Here is a 13,270-nt window from a genome sequence, read left to right on the forward strand (position 1 = left end):
CCCTGATTCTTATCAAGACCAGGCTTTCTTTCTGCAAATCTTTCCGTATACAAAGAGTTTCAGGTGGTTTACATTATCTTCTGGCCAAAAGGCCTGTTAACATTTTATGGCTCTCTTCCTTAATGAATGTTGACCTCATTTTCCCTGTAGTGTTTTTCTTTAATCTGCATCACCTTTAAAGTACTAAATAAAGTTACATCCCTGTAGAACAAAGGCACAGTGGTTATAACAAAGAAGGTACTTAACTCAAAGATCTATGTTGCTACTTGTTTTTTCTATATACCAACTATATCAACAAATAAAAGATATGAAAATTTGGCAGCAAGTATTGGCTCAACAAATGAAACCCTTAATCAGTCCTATGCTAATGATTTTGACTCCTCGGAAGCCCCTACATTCCTAGGATGTTTTAAGCTTCCTGTGCCTCTCAAGGTCCAGAGGAGGCAGACAATCACATGCACAGCTGAGTCTTGTAGTCAGGCTAGAAAGCCATCAGAGGGGTTTTTGGATTGAAACACTATGTCCAGGAGACTTATTATCTAAAAGCTCTAAACTAACTTTTTCCAGAAAAAGGTGGTGGGGGGGCAGCCCCCTGATAATGTCAGAAAAGTAGGCAAAAAGCACAACGCAGTAAGGCAGGCAGATTCTGGTTTGGGGGTAGATGCTCGAGAAATTCCTAAGGCCGGACTCGCCTTTGCCTGTTGGACCCCTTAACCTCATGGCCTTTGTCGTGGGCGGGACTCCTTGTGCTGGCTCCCAGCAGTGACTGATCAACTAACACTTTCACTTTTGGTCACAATAGAGTGGAAACACCTGGCATCCTGTCATGGATGTCAGTGTCCATCCTTACAGAGTTCTTGGCACATATCCCATCTCCCCTGGCTATACAGATGCCCTGCACCCTGTCTGATAAATAAGAACACAGTAGGGACACTCATGAAAAGTCACAGCATCTTGTTTTTACTTCTTATGATTCTTTGAAGAATTTTGGGAGGCAGAGGGCTTGTCACTTGGGGGACTGACATCCTGAGGCCCTGCAGGGTCATCTTCAGCATGGGAACCACTCTCTTGTTCAGTACTGGATCCTGGTGGAGAAGGGGCCTTATTTTTTGAACCCCACAGCCATGCCCCAATTGCTGACCCAACCGAGGAGGATGTTGGATGATGTGGAAAGTCCAGTTGCCCCTGGGGGAGAGGAGGAGGTTAGAGCACAAGGGGACAGACAGGCCCAGCAGCCCCCAGCAAGGCTGTGGGAGTCAGCAATCCCAGGACCATCTGGGGGTCAAGGAAAGAGACATCCCACCTTTGCTGCCTGCTCTACTTCCTGATACCCCAGGATGTCTGGGCGGCTGCACATGGCTGCCCAAAGAGGAGACACGCACTCTGATGGCCAGTCCACCAGGCACAGGACAGGCCCTCTGAGAAATGACAGGCTGCCCCTCCCTCTACAGCACCTGGCTGGGCCCAGGGAGAGGAGGGCACCTTCAGAGGTTATATAGGGTTGAGGAGGAATGCCAGCCTCCTGGGCTGCACACCTCTCATCCCACCAACCATATTCCCAACTAGAAGAGGGGACAGTGAGGGTGACACAAAGGACCAGGCCCCTGATGACCACGAAGCTGGAAGAAGCACAGAGGCCCTCCTTCAGGCTTGGCCTCGTGCCTGAATCCCCCATTCTCCTGCTGGACACCTACCCACGGACTGGAGAGTGGCCACCAGGCTGCCAGCAGCAACTCCACCCCCATTGGCCACGGCGGCCGCTGACATCATCTTGGCCGCAATGGAGGAGGCGGTGATTCCAGCCCCTGTGAAGCCCATGGCTCCTAGCACCATGGGCACAGCTGCCATGGCTAGGGCTGCAGGGAGACAGGAGATTTGGGTTTGGCCCCATGGGACCGACTCCCTAGATCTCCCTGACGCCTTCCTGTGACATGAGGTGAGGGGTCCACTTTGCTCTCCTGAGAGCCTCGGCGTCCTAGGGAAAGGAAGGTTGTAGATGTGGGCACAAGTACGAAGATGGGACCCATCTAAGAACCTGAATCCCAGGGCTCTTTGGGCGTCATTTTGGCACTGGATGAGCTGCAGGGATTATAAAGCAGTTCAGAGGAATCCACACAACTCAGCTCATACATTAGCTACAGGCCTTTGGAGGAAACCCTGCCCCAGATTTCTGAGGAGAAATCACAGATTCAGATAGCTTCCCTGGTGGCTCAGAGGGTAAAGCGTCTGCCTACAATGCGGGAGACCCGGGTTCGATCCCTGGGTAGGGAAGATCCCCTGGAGAAGGAAATGGTAACCCACTCCAGTATTCTTGCCTGGAGAATCCCATGGATGGAGAAGCCTTGTAGGCTACAGTCCAGGGGGTTGCAAAGAGTCGGACACGGCTGAGCGACTTCACTTTCACTTTCACCTAACACCTTGCCTGGGTTCCCACTGTTTGCACTCCAGAGAAGCTGAGATCGGAAGTGGGTGCTGTGAATGGCTTTGCTTTGGTTCCTTCTTAGCAAGGTTCTTGTTACCTCAAGAATTCCACCTCTGACCCCTTCCACCCCACCCCTACCCACCCAGGTCTTGAGGTTCAAGGCAATCTTGGACTCAGTCAAGGCCAGCCTCTCCCAGGCACCCAGGGACAGGGGCACATGGGGCCTTGAGTTGCTTTACAAAGAGACTCACCTCCTCCGATCACGGCTGCAGCAGTCTTGCCTGTAGACAGAAGAACTCCCGTGAATAGCCAGCATTTGCCTTCCCCCCTTGTCCCTGCTGCGGTCCCAGTGGGAAGGGATCCCTGAAGTCAAGATCGCAGGACAGAGCAGTCCCTGTGTGGCTCTCTCTCCTTTTACAGGAAGTCTGATGTTCTGGGGATCAAGGATGTTAGAAAAGAGTCCAGAGCTCTGTGATTCTCCAGATTGGGAGAGGCACCTGCCTTGAAAGCGTTTCATACAGCTCTTTAACTTCAATACCTTCAGTATCATTTTCACACACTCACACACACACACACACACACACACACACACACAGACACACAGACACACAGACACACAGACACACACACACAGACACACACACACACACACACACACACCAGAAAAGCATGCTGGTTTATTTGCAAAGGAATAAATTTGCCGACTAAGGTCCGTCTAGTCAAGGCTATGGTTTTTCCCGTCGTCATGTATGGATGTGAGAGTTGGACTGTGAAGAAGGCTGAGCGCTGAAGAATTGATGCTTTTGAACTGTGGTGTTGGAGAAGACTCTTGAGAGTCCCTTGGACTGCAATGAGACCCAACCAGTCCATTCTGAAGGAGATCAACCCTAGGATTTCTTTGGAAGGAATGATGCTAAAGCTGAAACTCCAATACTTTGGCCACCTCATGAGAAGAGTTGACTCATTGGGAAAAACTCTGATGCTGGGAGGGATCGGGGGCAGGAGGAGAAGGGGATGACTGAGGATGAGATGGCTGGATGGCATCATGGACTCGATGGACGTGAGTCTGAGTGAGCTCTGGGAAATGGTGATGAACAGGGAGGCCTGGCATGCTGTGATCCATGGGATCGCAAAGTGTTGGACACAACTGAGCGACTGAACTGAACTGAACTGAAAAAATAAAGTCTGACAGTGTTTCCACTGTTTCCCCATCTATTTCCCATGAAGTGATGGGACCGGATGCCATGATCTTCGTTTTCTGAATGTTGAGCTTTAAGCCAACTTTTTCTCTCTCTTCTTTCACTTTCATCAAGAGGCTTTTTAGCTCCTCTTCACTTTCTGCTATAAGGGTGGTGTCATCTGCATATCTGAGTTTATTGATATTTCTCCCGGAAGACAGTATGGAGATGCCTTAAAAAACTAGGAATAAAAGCACCTTGTGACCCAGCAATCCCACTCCTAGGCGTATACCCCGAGGAAACCAAAATTGAAAAAGACACATGGATCCCATTGTTCATTGCAGTACTGTTTACAATAGATAGAACACGGAAGCAACCTAGATGTCCATTAACAGATGAATAGATAAAGAAATCTTGGTACATATACACAATGGAATATGACTCAGCCATAAAAGGGAATGCATCTGTGTCAGTTCTAATGAACTCGATGAACTTAGGACCTATTATACAGAATGAAGTAAGTCACAAAGAGGAAGATAAATATTGTATTCTAACGCATATATGTGGAGTCTAGAAAAATGGTACTGAAGAATTTATTTACAAGGCAGCAGTGGAGAAAGTGGAGAAGGCAATGGCACCCTACTCCAGTACTCTTACCTGGAGAATCCCATGGATGGAGGAGCCTGGTGCGCTGCAGTCCATGGGGTCGCGAAAAGTTGAACACAACTGAGCGACTTCACTGTCACTTATCACTTTCATGCATTGGAGAAGGAAATGGCAACCCACTCCAGTGTTCTTGCCTGGAAAATCCTAGGGACGGTGGAGCCTGGTGGGCTGCCATCTATGGGGTCACACAGAGTCGGACACGACTGCAGTGACTTAGCAGCAGTGGAGAAAGAGACATAGAGAATAGGCTTATGGACATGGGGAAGGGGCGGAGAGGGTGAGATGTATGGAAAGAGTAAGATGGAAACTTACATTACCATCTGGAAAATAGACAGTCAATGGAAATCTGTTGTATGGCTCAGGAAACTCAAACAGGGGCTCTGTATCAACCTAGAGGAGTGGGATGGGGCAGGAGATGGGAGGGAGGTTCAAAGGGAAGGGATATATATATACTTATGTCTGGTTCATGTTGAGACTTGAGAGAAAATGACAAAATTCTGTAAAGCATTTATCCTTCAATTAAAAAATAAATTTACTAAGTTCCAGGAAAGAGAATAACATTTGTCTAAATGGATGTTTCTACCTGGGAAATCCCATGGACAGAGGAGCCTGCCGGGCTATAGTCTATGGAGTCGCAAAGAGTTGGACATGACTGAGCAACCAAACAACAACATTGGAACCTTGTGACCAGGCCTACCTGGACAGCTGCAGGAAGAAAGGCGTCAAGAATATCCCAGGAACCAGCTACACCATTCTTTCATTATAAGAGAAGACTGAATTCCAGCCCTGTGAAGAGAGTTCTTGGGAACACTGGTCTACCATCTTCTCAGTCTCCTGGCATTTGAATAAAGTCTCTATTCATTGCCCAAACCATTTTCCTCTCAATTTCTTGCCCTGTCATGTGGCAAGCAATATGAGCTTAGATTCTGTAATAGGTGTAGAGTTCGTGGCGGTGGGGGATGGGGGTGGAAGGCACGCACACAGATAATGTCGTTAAGGGTCATTTACCACACCACCTCGATTACCATGATGACCATATTCTCCATGCCCTTTCAGTGAATCTGTAGAGCTCCTGGATGTCACCTGCTTATTTAACTTATGTGCTGAGTGCCCCGTGTGAAATGTCAGCCTAGATGAAACACTAGATGGAATCAAGATTGCTTGGAGAAATACCAATAACCTCAGATATGCAGATGACACCACCCTTATGGTAGAAATTGAGGAGGAACTAAAGAGCCTCTTGATGAAAATGAAAGAGGAGAGTGACAAAGCTGGCTTAGGACTCAACTTTCAAAAATCTAAGATCATGGCATCTGGTCCCATCTCTTGTTGGGAAATAGGTGGGGAAACATTGGAAACAGTAACAGACTTTATTTTCTGAGGCTCCAAAATCATTGCAGATGGTGACTGCAGCCATGAAATTCAAAGACGCTTGCTCCTTGAAGAAAAGCTATGACCAACCTAGACAGCATATGAAAAAGCAGAGACATTAATTTGCTGACAATAGTCCGTCTAGTCAAACTAAGATTTTTCCAGTAGTCATGTATGGATGTGAGAGTTGCGCTATAAAGGAAGCTGAGCACCGAAGAATTGACGCTTTGGAACTGGGTGTTAGAGAAGACTTTTGAGAGTCCCCTGGATGGCAAGGAGACCAAACCAGTCAATCCTCAAGGAAATCAGTCCTGAATATTCACTGGAAGGGCTGATGCTGAAGCTGAAGCTCCAAAACATTCACCACTTGATGAGAAGAGCTGAGTCTCCTCAGTTCTTAGTCACCCACCTGTTGCTGGGCACTAGGACTCTGGAGCAACAAGCCTTGTCTGCACCAGGTGACCCTCAAGTCTCAAGCCAGGTAGGCATGAGATGAGCAGGGAAGAGACAAGTGATAGGAGGGAGTAAATGAGAGCCATTCCAAGACCTTGCTTTGGAAGCAGCTGGACCTGCGTTGGGTCTTGCTTTGCATAGCAAAAATAGTAAACAAAATTAAGGGTAAAACAACTAAAAGCTATTCTTTCTTAAAGGGAAATAATTTGGTCATTTGCTTTTAGCAGATAATGTAAAATAAGTAAAATATATACACATAAAAGAATATACAATAGTTACATATGTCATATAGTAATACGGAATATATATATAATTACATATATATATACACATACACATATATATATATATATATAAGTCTCAGGGGGCTTCCCTGGTAGCTTAGCTGGCAAAGAATCTGCCTGCAATGCAGGAGTCACTGGTTCAGTTCCTGTGTTGGGTGGATCCCCTGGAAATAGGGTACCCACTGTAGTACTCTTGCTTGGAGACTTTCACGGATAGCGGAGCCTGGTGGGCTGCAGTCTTGGGGTCACCAAGAGTCAGACATGACGGAGCGACTAGCACTTCCACACATCAAGGGACAAAAAGAAGTAAATGTAGTAATACTACCAATTCTGTGAATGCCAGGGTGTCACCAAAGCAAGACCCATCAAGGGGAATTCACTCCCTTAGTCACAACTACAGATTCCTCCGCAGGCACTCGTCAGAGATGGTGCTTTGACCATCAGCGTGCTCTGCCTCCTCAGTTATTACAGATATGAGATTAGAGCTCTCTGCCATTTGTCAGCCAGGAAAAATGTTTTGTATCGTAAACCTGCAAATCGTGGAGGGCAGGGAAAATAAAGTTCACAAGAATTGCAGGTGAGTTTTATAAAAAGGACTAGAGATTCCTCACATATCCAAGAAGGGGAATCTGAAAGGGAAAGTCATGCTCCTGCAGAAGACCCGCCCCTCATCCTCCCATTAGCATGCAAAGGTGAGGTCTACTTGGCACCCAGCCTGGGATGAGGGTGACTCACCTCCTCCTTGCACTCTTGGGGTCAGAGGTCATCCAGGGAGGGACTATTTAGCCAGCTGGAGTTCTCTACAGCTTCACTTTGGTCAGGGCTTCACACACTACTCTTCGATCCCCAACGATTACTAAGCAGGGTAAGCGGGGGGCTGGGAGGTGGGGAAGGGAGGGAGCAACGGGACTCCATTCTCAGCCTCCCTCTCCACTTCCATCAGGACCACTGTCTCTGTGACCAGAGCTGAGTGTGGGGAGGGGGCTTGAGCCTACCTTTACCATGGGGCATTGGGAACCTCTGGTCTTGTCTTGACCCAGGTTACCTTGAAGCCCTGAAACTTAGACCAGGTGGGCAGTGAGCAGGGGACAGAGATGGGGTGTTAGAGGTGGCCAGGATTCTGGAGATCAGGGAGCCAACCAAAATCATTATTAACTTCAAAACTGTGGTCTGAGCAGATTAAGGGGGTGGGCTGGAAGTGGTCCATAGGCTGCAATGGAACAGAGGGCCAGGCTGGAACGGCAGACAGATGCCCCCTTGAGAGTTGCTCAGTCATGTCCAGCTCTTTGTGACCCAAAGGACTATAGAGTCCAATGAATTCTCCAGGCCAGCATACTGGAGTGGCTAGCCTTTCTCTTCTCCAGGGGATCTTCCTAACCCAGGAATCAAACCCAGGCCTCCTGCATTGCGGGCAGATTCTTAACCTTCTGAGCTATCAGGAAAGCCCAAAATCAGGCAGAGAAGTTTTTATTTCACACTCTGTTTCCCAGAAAGACAGTGGTGTTCCCACATTGCCTCCAGGATGTCAGCTAGAGCCATAGAAAGCGGGGAAGCCCATGCCTTGGGCCTCCTCCTGCCAGAATTGCTGCCGGAAGGTGAGTGCCCTTGGTGAAGCTCCCAAGGGTGGGTGGCCCAGAGCTTGGGGTTCCTGGGTGGGCAGCGGGGGTCTGGGTTCTGGCCTGGGGCTGCCACCAGGTGCTCTGGGCCCATCAAGCCTCTTCCCCCTGGGCCTCAGCCTCCTGCTCTGTGCAGTCAGGACCCCCAGCTCTCCACTGGTACTGGGCCTTCCTCTCTCTGTTTTCTCCCTGGTTCACCTCCAAGCACCCTTGACACCTCTCAGCTCAGCTTCCTCTGAGGTCCCCTCCCTACATCAGAGATCCTGGGGGCTTCAGGAAAGGGTGGAGTGGTCTGTTACCCCAGCTTCCCGCCCCGCTGTGTGCTCTCCCATTATTTCTTTCTTCCAGAGGAAGAAGAACCTTCCCAGTCAAGCAACCAGGCCTCTGACAGTTCTTCTCCCAGGAAGCCACCAAATGGGCCACGTAAGGGGTCAGATGACTCTGGCTCTGACCCCAGAGATCCACCCAAGTCGAAAGGCAGCAATTTCTACCATTATGCAGGTAATGGGTCTCTGAGCACCAATCCATGGATCCTCACCCCACACCCATTGCTCAGCTCTACCTGCTAAGTTGTCACTGTAGGGACAGTCTTCCTGATGGAATCTCTCTGACACACTGTCAGAAAAAAGCCACAGTGTACAGGAAATGAAAAAAAATGATGCTCTAGAATCAGGAGGACCACACTTCAGGGTTTAGTTCTGCCTCTGTCTTGCTGAGTGACCCAGAGCCAGTCACTTGCCCTCTCTGGGCCTTCATAGGTTTGTTTTCAAGCATAGGGGTAGGAGGAGGTCACTCTTAGGAGTCTCTCAGTGTTGGGTAGACTCCAAGTAGGTGGGGCAGAGGTGTTGCTCAGGTTATATGCCTGACAGCCACCTCCGCAGGCTCGGGCATGGCTCTTTGCCAGGTAAAGTTCACTGCCCATGCCTGCCCTGTTGCCCCCCAGCACCCAAGGCAGGTAGGTTTCATTTCTCCCTTTGTGCATCTGCCTTGATGCCCTAGGGAGCACTAATGTCCTCCCAGAACACACCCTCCAAGAGCAGTGTCACCTCTAATGTGGGGGCACTCTAGGGGCAGGGCACCAAAGGTATCGGCCTCTTTTTTAAAATCAGGTGACAATACACAATAGAATTTAAATTGCCAAGATGACAGTTTGTCAGCATAGGTTGAATAGTGTTAACTGCATTTCCGTTCTTGAGTACTTGATCTCTAGAATTCTTTTCATTTCCTGAAACTGAAACTCTGTGCACGTTAAGCATTAACTGTTCATCTCCTTCTGCCCCCAGCTCCTGGCAACCACAATCGTTTTTGTCTCTCAAATTTTGAGTAATGTAATCTGCTTTCCGTATCAGTGGAATCATACAGTATTTGTATTATTCGACTCGTTTATTTTACTTAGCATAAGGTTCCGTATGTTCACCCATATATCATAACTTCCTCTAAAGCCAGAATGATAATATCTTGTGTGTATCTACCACATGGTGATGACCCATTTATCCACTGATGGATACTTAGATTGCTTCCACTTCTCGACAAAAGTGAAAACTGCTGCTATGAACACGGGGTGCAAATATATCTTCAAGACCCTGTTTTCCATTCCTTTAAATCTATGTCCAGGAATTGGTTTGCTGGATCATATGTTTTTCGATTTTAATTTTTTCAGGAACTGCCATAGTATTCTCCATAGCTCTTGTACCATTTTACATTCCCACCTTAGTGCACAAGAGTGCCACCTCCTCCACACTGAAACCAAGACTTGTTATTTTATGTTTTTTGGTTTTTTAAATCGTAAGTGTCTTGATGGATGTGAAGTGGTATCTCGTGGTTTTGATTTACATTTCCCTAATGATGACTGAATTCAAGGACCTTTTCATATGCCTGTTAGCTGTTTGGATCTCTTTAGGGAGTTGCCTAATTGAATTCTTTGCCCAATCTTAAACTGAGTTCTTTGAGTTCTCTCTCATAGGAATTCTATCTACCACACCTTGAATATTAGTCCCTTACTAAATACATGATTTGCCAAGGTTTTCTCCCATTCTATAGGTTGCCTTTCCACTGTGTGGATTATGTCTTGATATAGCTCATTATGGGTGCTATAACTAAATGCCATAACCTAGGTGTCTTAAAAAGAACAGAAATTTATTTCTCACATTTGTATAGCTTAAGAAGCCACAGGTCAAGACACCGGTAGACTCTGTTTGTTGTGAGAGCTCACTTCCTAGACAGCCATCCCTGTGAGCTTCTATGTTGGGAGGAACAAAGGAACTGGCAGGAGGAAGGGCTGGAGGAGTTTCTCTCATAAGGAAATTGATCTCAACCAAGAGAGCTCTGCCTTCAATACCGAATCACCTCCCAGAAGCTCCCCTCCTAACACCATCACATGGGGTATTAGGTTTCAGTATGTGAATTTATGGAAAGACAAACATTCAGATCATAACTTGACTTTGCATGCACAAAGATGTACTCCATTCATACTTCTTTTTCTGATATTCTCCTTCAAGACCTCCTTGTTCCCAAGCCTATACTTGGCATGGTGGGAGACGGCAGAGAAGGAGGATTTACCCTTGACTTTAAAATGCTCAAAAAGCAGAAATGGTAGAGAATCATACTGCCTTGTGGAAAATTCTGTGGCAGCAGGAGCATAGTAGACTCACATTGAGTCTTTGGGTGGAGGTGGCTCAGGAACATTGGGAATGTGTGGCAGAGTCCTGGAAGATGTTCCTGGATTTGTCAAGCAAAAGATTGAATGCTGAAGGCTGGGCATGGCTTCTATTCTTTCCCCAGGATAGAAGCAGAAGCCAGATCAACAAGAGCCTCCTCATCCTCACTAAGAGGGGAAATTTCACCTGTGGGCACAGAGGGCAAGGAGGGACCCCAACACCTTCACTCTTGTCTGTACCCAGCAGCCAACGGATGTGTCTCATTCTGTGTGTTGCCCCCATCTCTGATCCTGGACAAGGAGAGGTGATGCCCACGAGGGTGGCAGTGGTGGAGTCAGAGAGATCGGAGTGAGGCAGCCACGAAGCAGGACACACCTTTCCTGATGGGGGAGTCAGGGATGCTTTGTGCAGAAAGTCACAAGCAGGCTGAGCCCTGGCGGTCGGGGGGCTTCCACTCCAGCTATAGCCTGGGAAGGGCATAGTGTGTCTGAAAGATGAACAAATCAGGACAGTCAAATTTATTCCTTTGCAAATAAACCAACATGCTTTTCTGGTGTGTGTGTGTGTGTGTGTGTGTGTGTGTGTGTGTGTGTGTGTGTGAGTGTGTGAAAATGATACTGAAGGTATTGAAGTTAAAGAGCTGTATGAAACGCTTTCAAGGCAGGTGCCTCTCCCAATCTGGAGAATCACAGAGCTCTGGACTCTTTTCTAACATCCTTGATCCCCAGAACATCAGACTTCCTGTAAAAGGAGAGAGAGCCACACAGGGACTGCTCTGTCCTGCGATCTTGACTTCAGGGATCCCTTCCCACTGGGACCGCAGCAGGGACAAGGGGGGAAGGCAAATGCTGGCTATTCACGGGAGTTCTTCTGTCTACAGGCAAGACTGCTGCAGCCGTGATCGGAGGAGGTGAGTCTCTTTGTAAAGCAACTCAAGGCCCCATGTGCCCCTGTCCCTGGGTGCCTGGGAGAGGCTGGCCTTGACTGAGTCCAAGATTGCCTTGAACCTCAAGACCTGGGTGGGTAGGGGTGGGGTGGAAGGGGTCAGAGGTGGAATTCTTGAGGTAACAAGAACCTTGCTAAGAAGGAACCAAAGCAAAGCCATTCACAGCACCCACTTCCGATCTCAGCTTCTCTGGAGTGCAAACAGTGGGAACCCAGGCAAGGTGTTAGGTGAAAGTGAAAGTGAAGTCGCTCAGCCGTGTCCGACTCTTTGCAACCCCCTGGACTGTAGCCTACAAGGCTTCTCCATCCATGGGATTCTCCAGGCAAGAATACTGGAGTGGGTTACCATTTCCTTCTCCAGGGGATCTTCCCTACCCAGGGATCGAACCCGGGTCTCCCGCATTGTAGGCAGACGCTTTACCCTCTGAGCCACCAGGGAAGCTATCTGAATCTGTGATTTCTCCTCAGAAATCTGGGGCAGGGTTTCCTCCAAAGGCCTGTAGCTAATGTATGAGCTGAGTTGTGTGGATTCCTCTGAACTGCTTTATAATCCCTGCAGCTCATCCAGTGCCAAAATGACGCCCAAAGAGCCCTGGGATTCAGGTTCTTAGATGGGTCCCATCTTCGTACTTGTGCCCACATCTACAACCTTCCTTTCCCTAGGACGCCGAGGCTCTCAGGAGAGCAAAGTGGACCCCTCACCTCATGTCACAGGAAGGCGTCAGGGAGATCTAGGGAGTCGGTCCCATGGGGCCAAACCCAAATCTCCTGTCTCCCTGCAGCCCTAGCCATGGCAGCTGTGCCCATGGTGCTAGGAGCCATGGGCTTCACAGGGGCTGGAATCACCGCCTCCTCCATTGCGGCCAAGATGATGTCAGCGGCCGCCGTGGCCAATGGGGGTGGAGTTGCTGCTGGCAGCCTGGTGGCCACTCTCCAGTCCGTGGGTAGGTGTCCAGCAGGAGAATGGGGGATTCAGGCACGAGGCCAAGCCTGAAGGAGGGCCTCTGTGCTTCTTCCAGCTTCGTGGTCATCAGGGGCCTGGTCCTTTGTGTCACCCTCACTGTCCCCTCTTCTAGTTGGGAATATGGTTGGTGGGATGAGAGGTGTGCAGCCCAGGAGGCTGGCATTCCTCCTCAACCCTATATAACCTCTGAAGGTGCCCTCCTCTCCCTGGGCCCAGCCAGGTGCTGTAGAGGGAGGGGCAGCCTGTCATTTCTCAGAGGGCCTGTCCTGTGCCTGGTGGACTGGCCATCAGAGTGCGTGTCTCCTCTTTGGGCAGCCATGTGCAGCCGCCCAGACATCCTGGGGTATCAGGAAGTAGAGCAGGCAGCAAAGGTGGGATGTCTCTTTCCTTGACCCCCAGATGGTCCTGGGATTGCTGACTCCCACAGCCTTGCTGGGGGCTGCTGGGCCTGTCTGTCCCCTTGTGCTCTAACCTCCTCCTCTCCCCCAGGGGCAACTGGACTTTCCACATCATCCAACATCCTCCTCGGTTGGGTCAGCAATTGGGGCATGGCTGTGGGGTTCAAAAAATAAGGCCCCTTCTCCACCAGGATCCAGTACTGAACAAGAGAGTGGTTCCCATGCTGAAGATGACCCTGCAGGGCCTCAGGATGTCAGTCCCCCAAGTGACAAGCCCTCTGCCTCCCAAAATTCTTCAAAGAATCATAAGAAGTAA

At 49.0% G+C, this 13,270-nt stretch overlaps 1 protein-coding gene and 1 pseudogene across 1 annotated transcript; one reads left to right on the forward strand and one right to left on the reverse strand.

Moving 5' to 3' along the window:
• Positions 1 to 960: 960 nt before the first annotated feature.
• Positions 961 to 2,698, reverse strand: LOC128066583 (interferon alpha-inducible protein 27-like protein 2A). Its single transcript, XM_052659642.1, is given in 4 exon segments — positions 961 to 1,144; positions 1,146 to 1,185; positions 1,695 to 1,856; positions 2,674 to 2,698. Coding segments are annotated over 3 exon segments (378 nt in total). The 5' UTR covers positions 1,849 to 1,856; positions 2,674 to 2,698.
• Positions 2,699 to 7,896: 5,198 nt separating this feature from the next.
• On the forward strand, positions 7,897 to 13,270 carry LOC128066579 (interferon alpha-inducible protein 27-like protein 2; annotated as a pseudogene).

This window comes from Budorcas taxicolor, chromosome 21 (assembly GCF_023091745.1).
Source record: "Budorcas taxicolor isolate Tak-1 chromosome 21, Takin1.1, whole genome shotgun sequence".
NCBI classification, from domain to species: Eukaryota; Metazoa; Chordata; class Mammalia; order Artiodactyla; family Bovidae; genus Budorcas; species Budorcas taxicolor.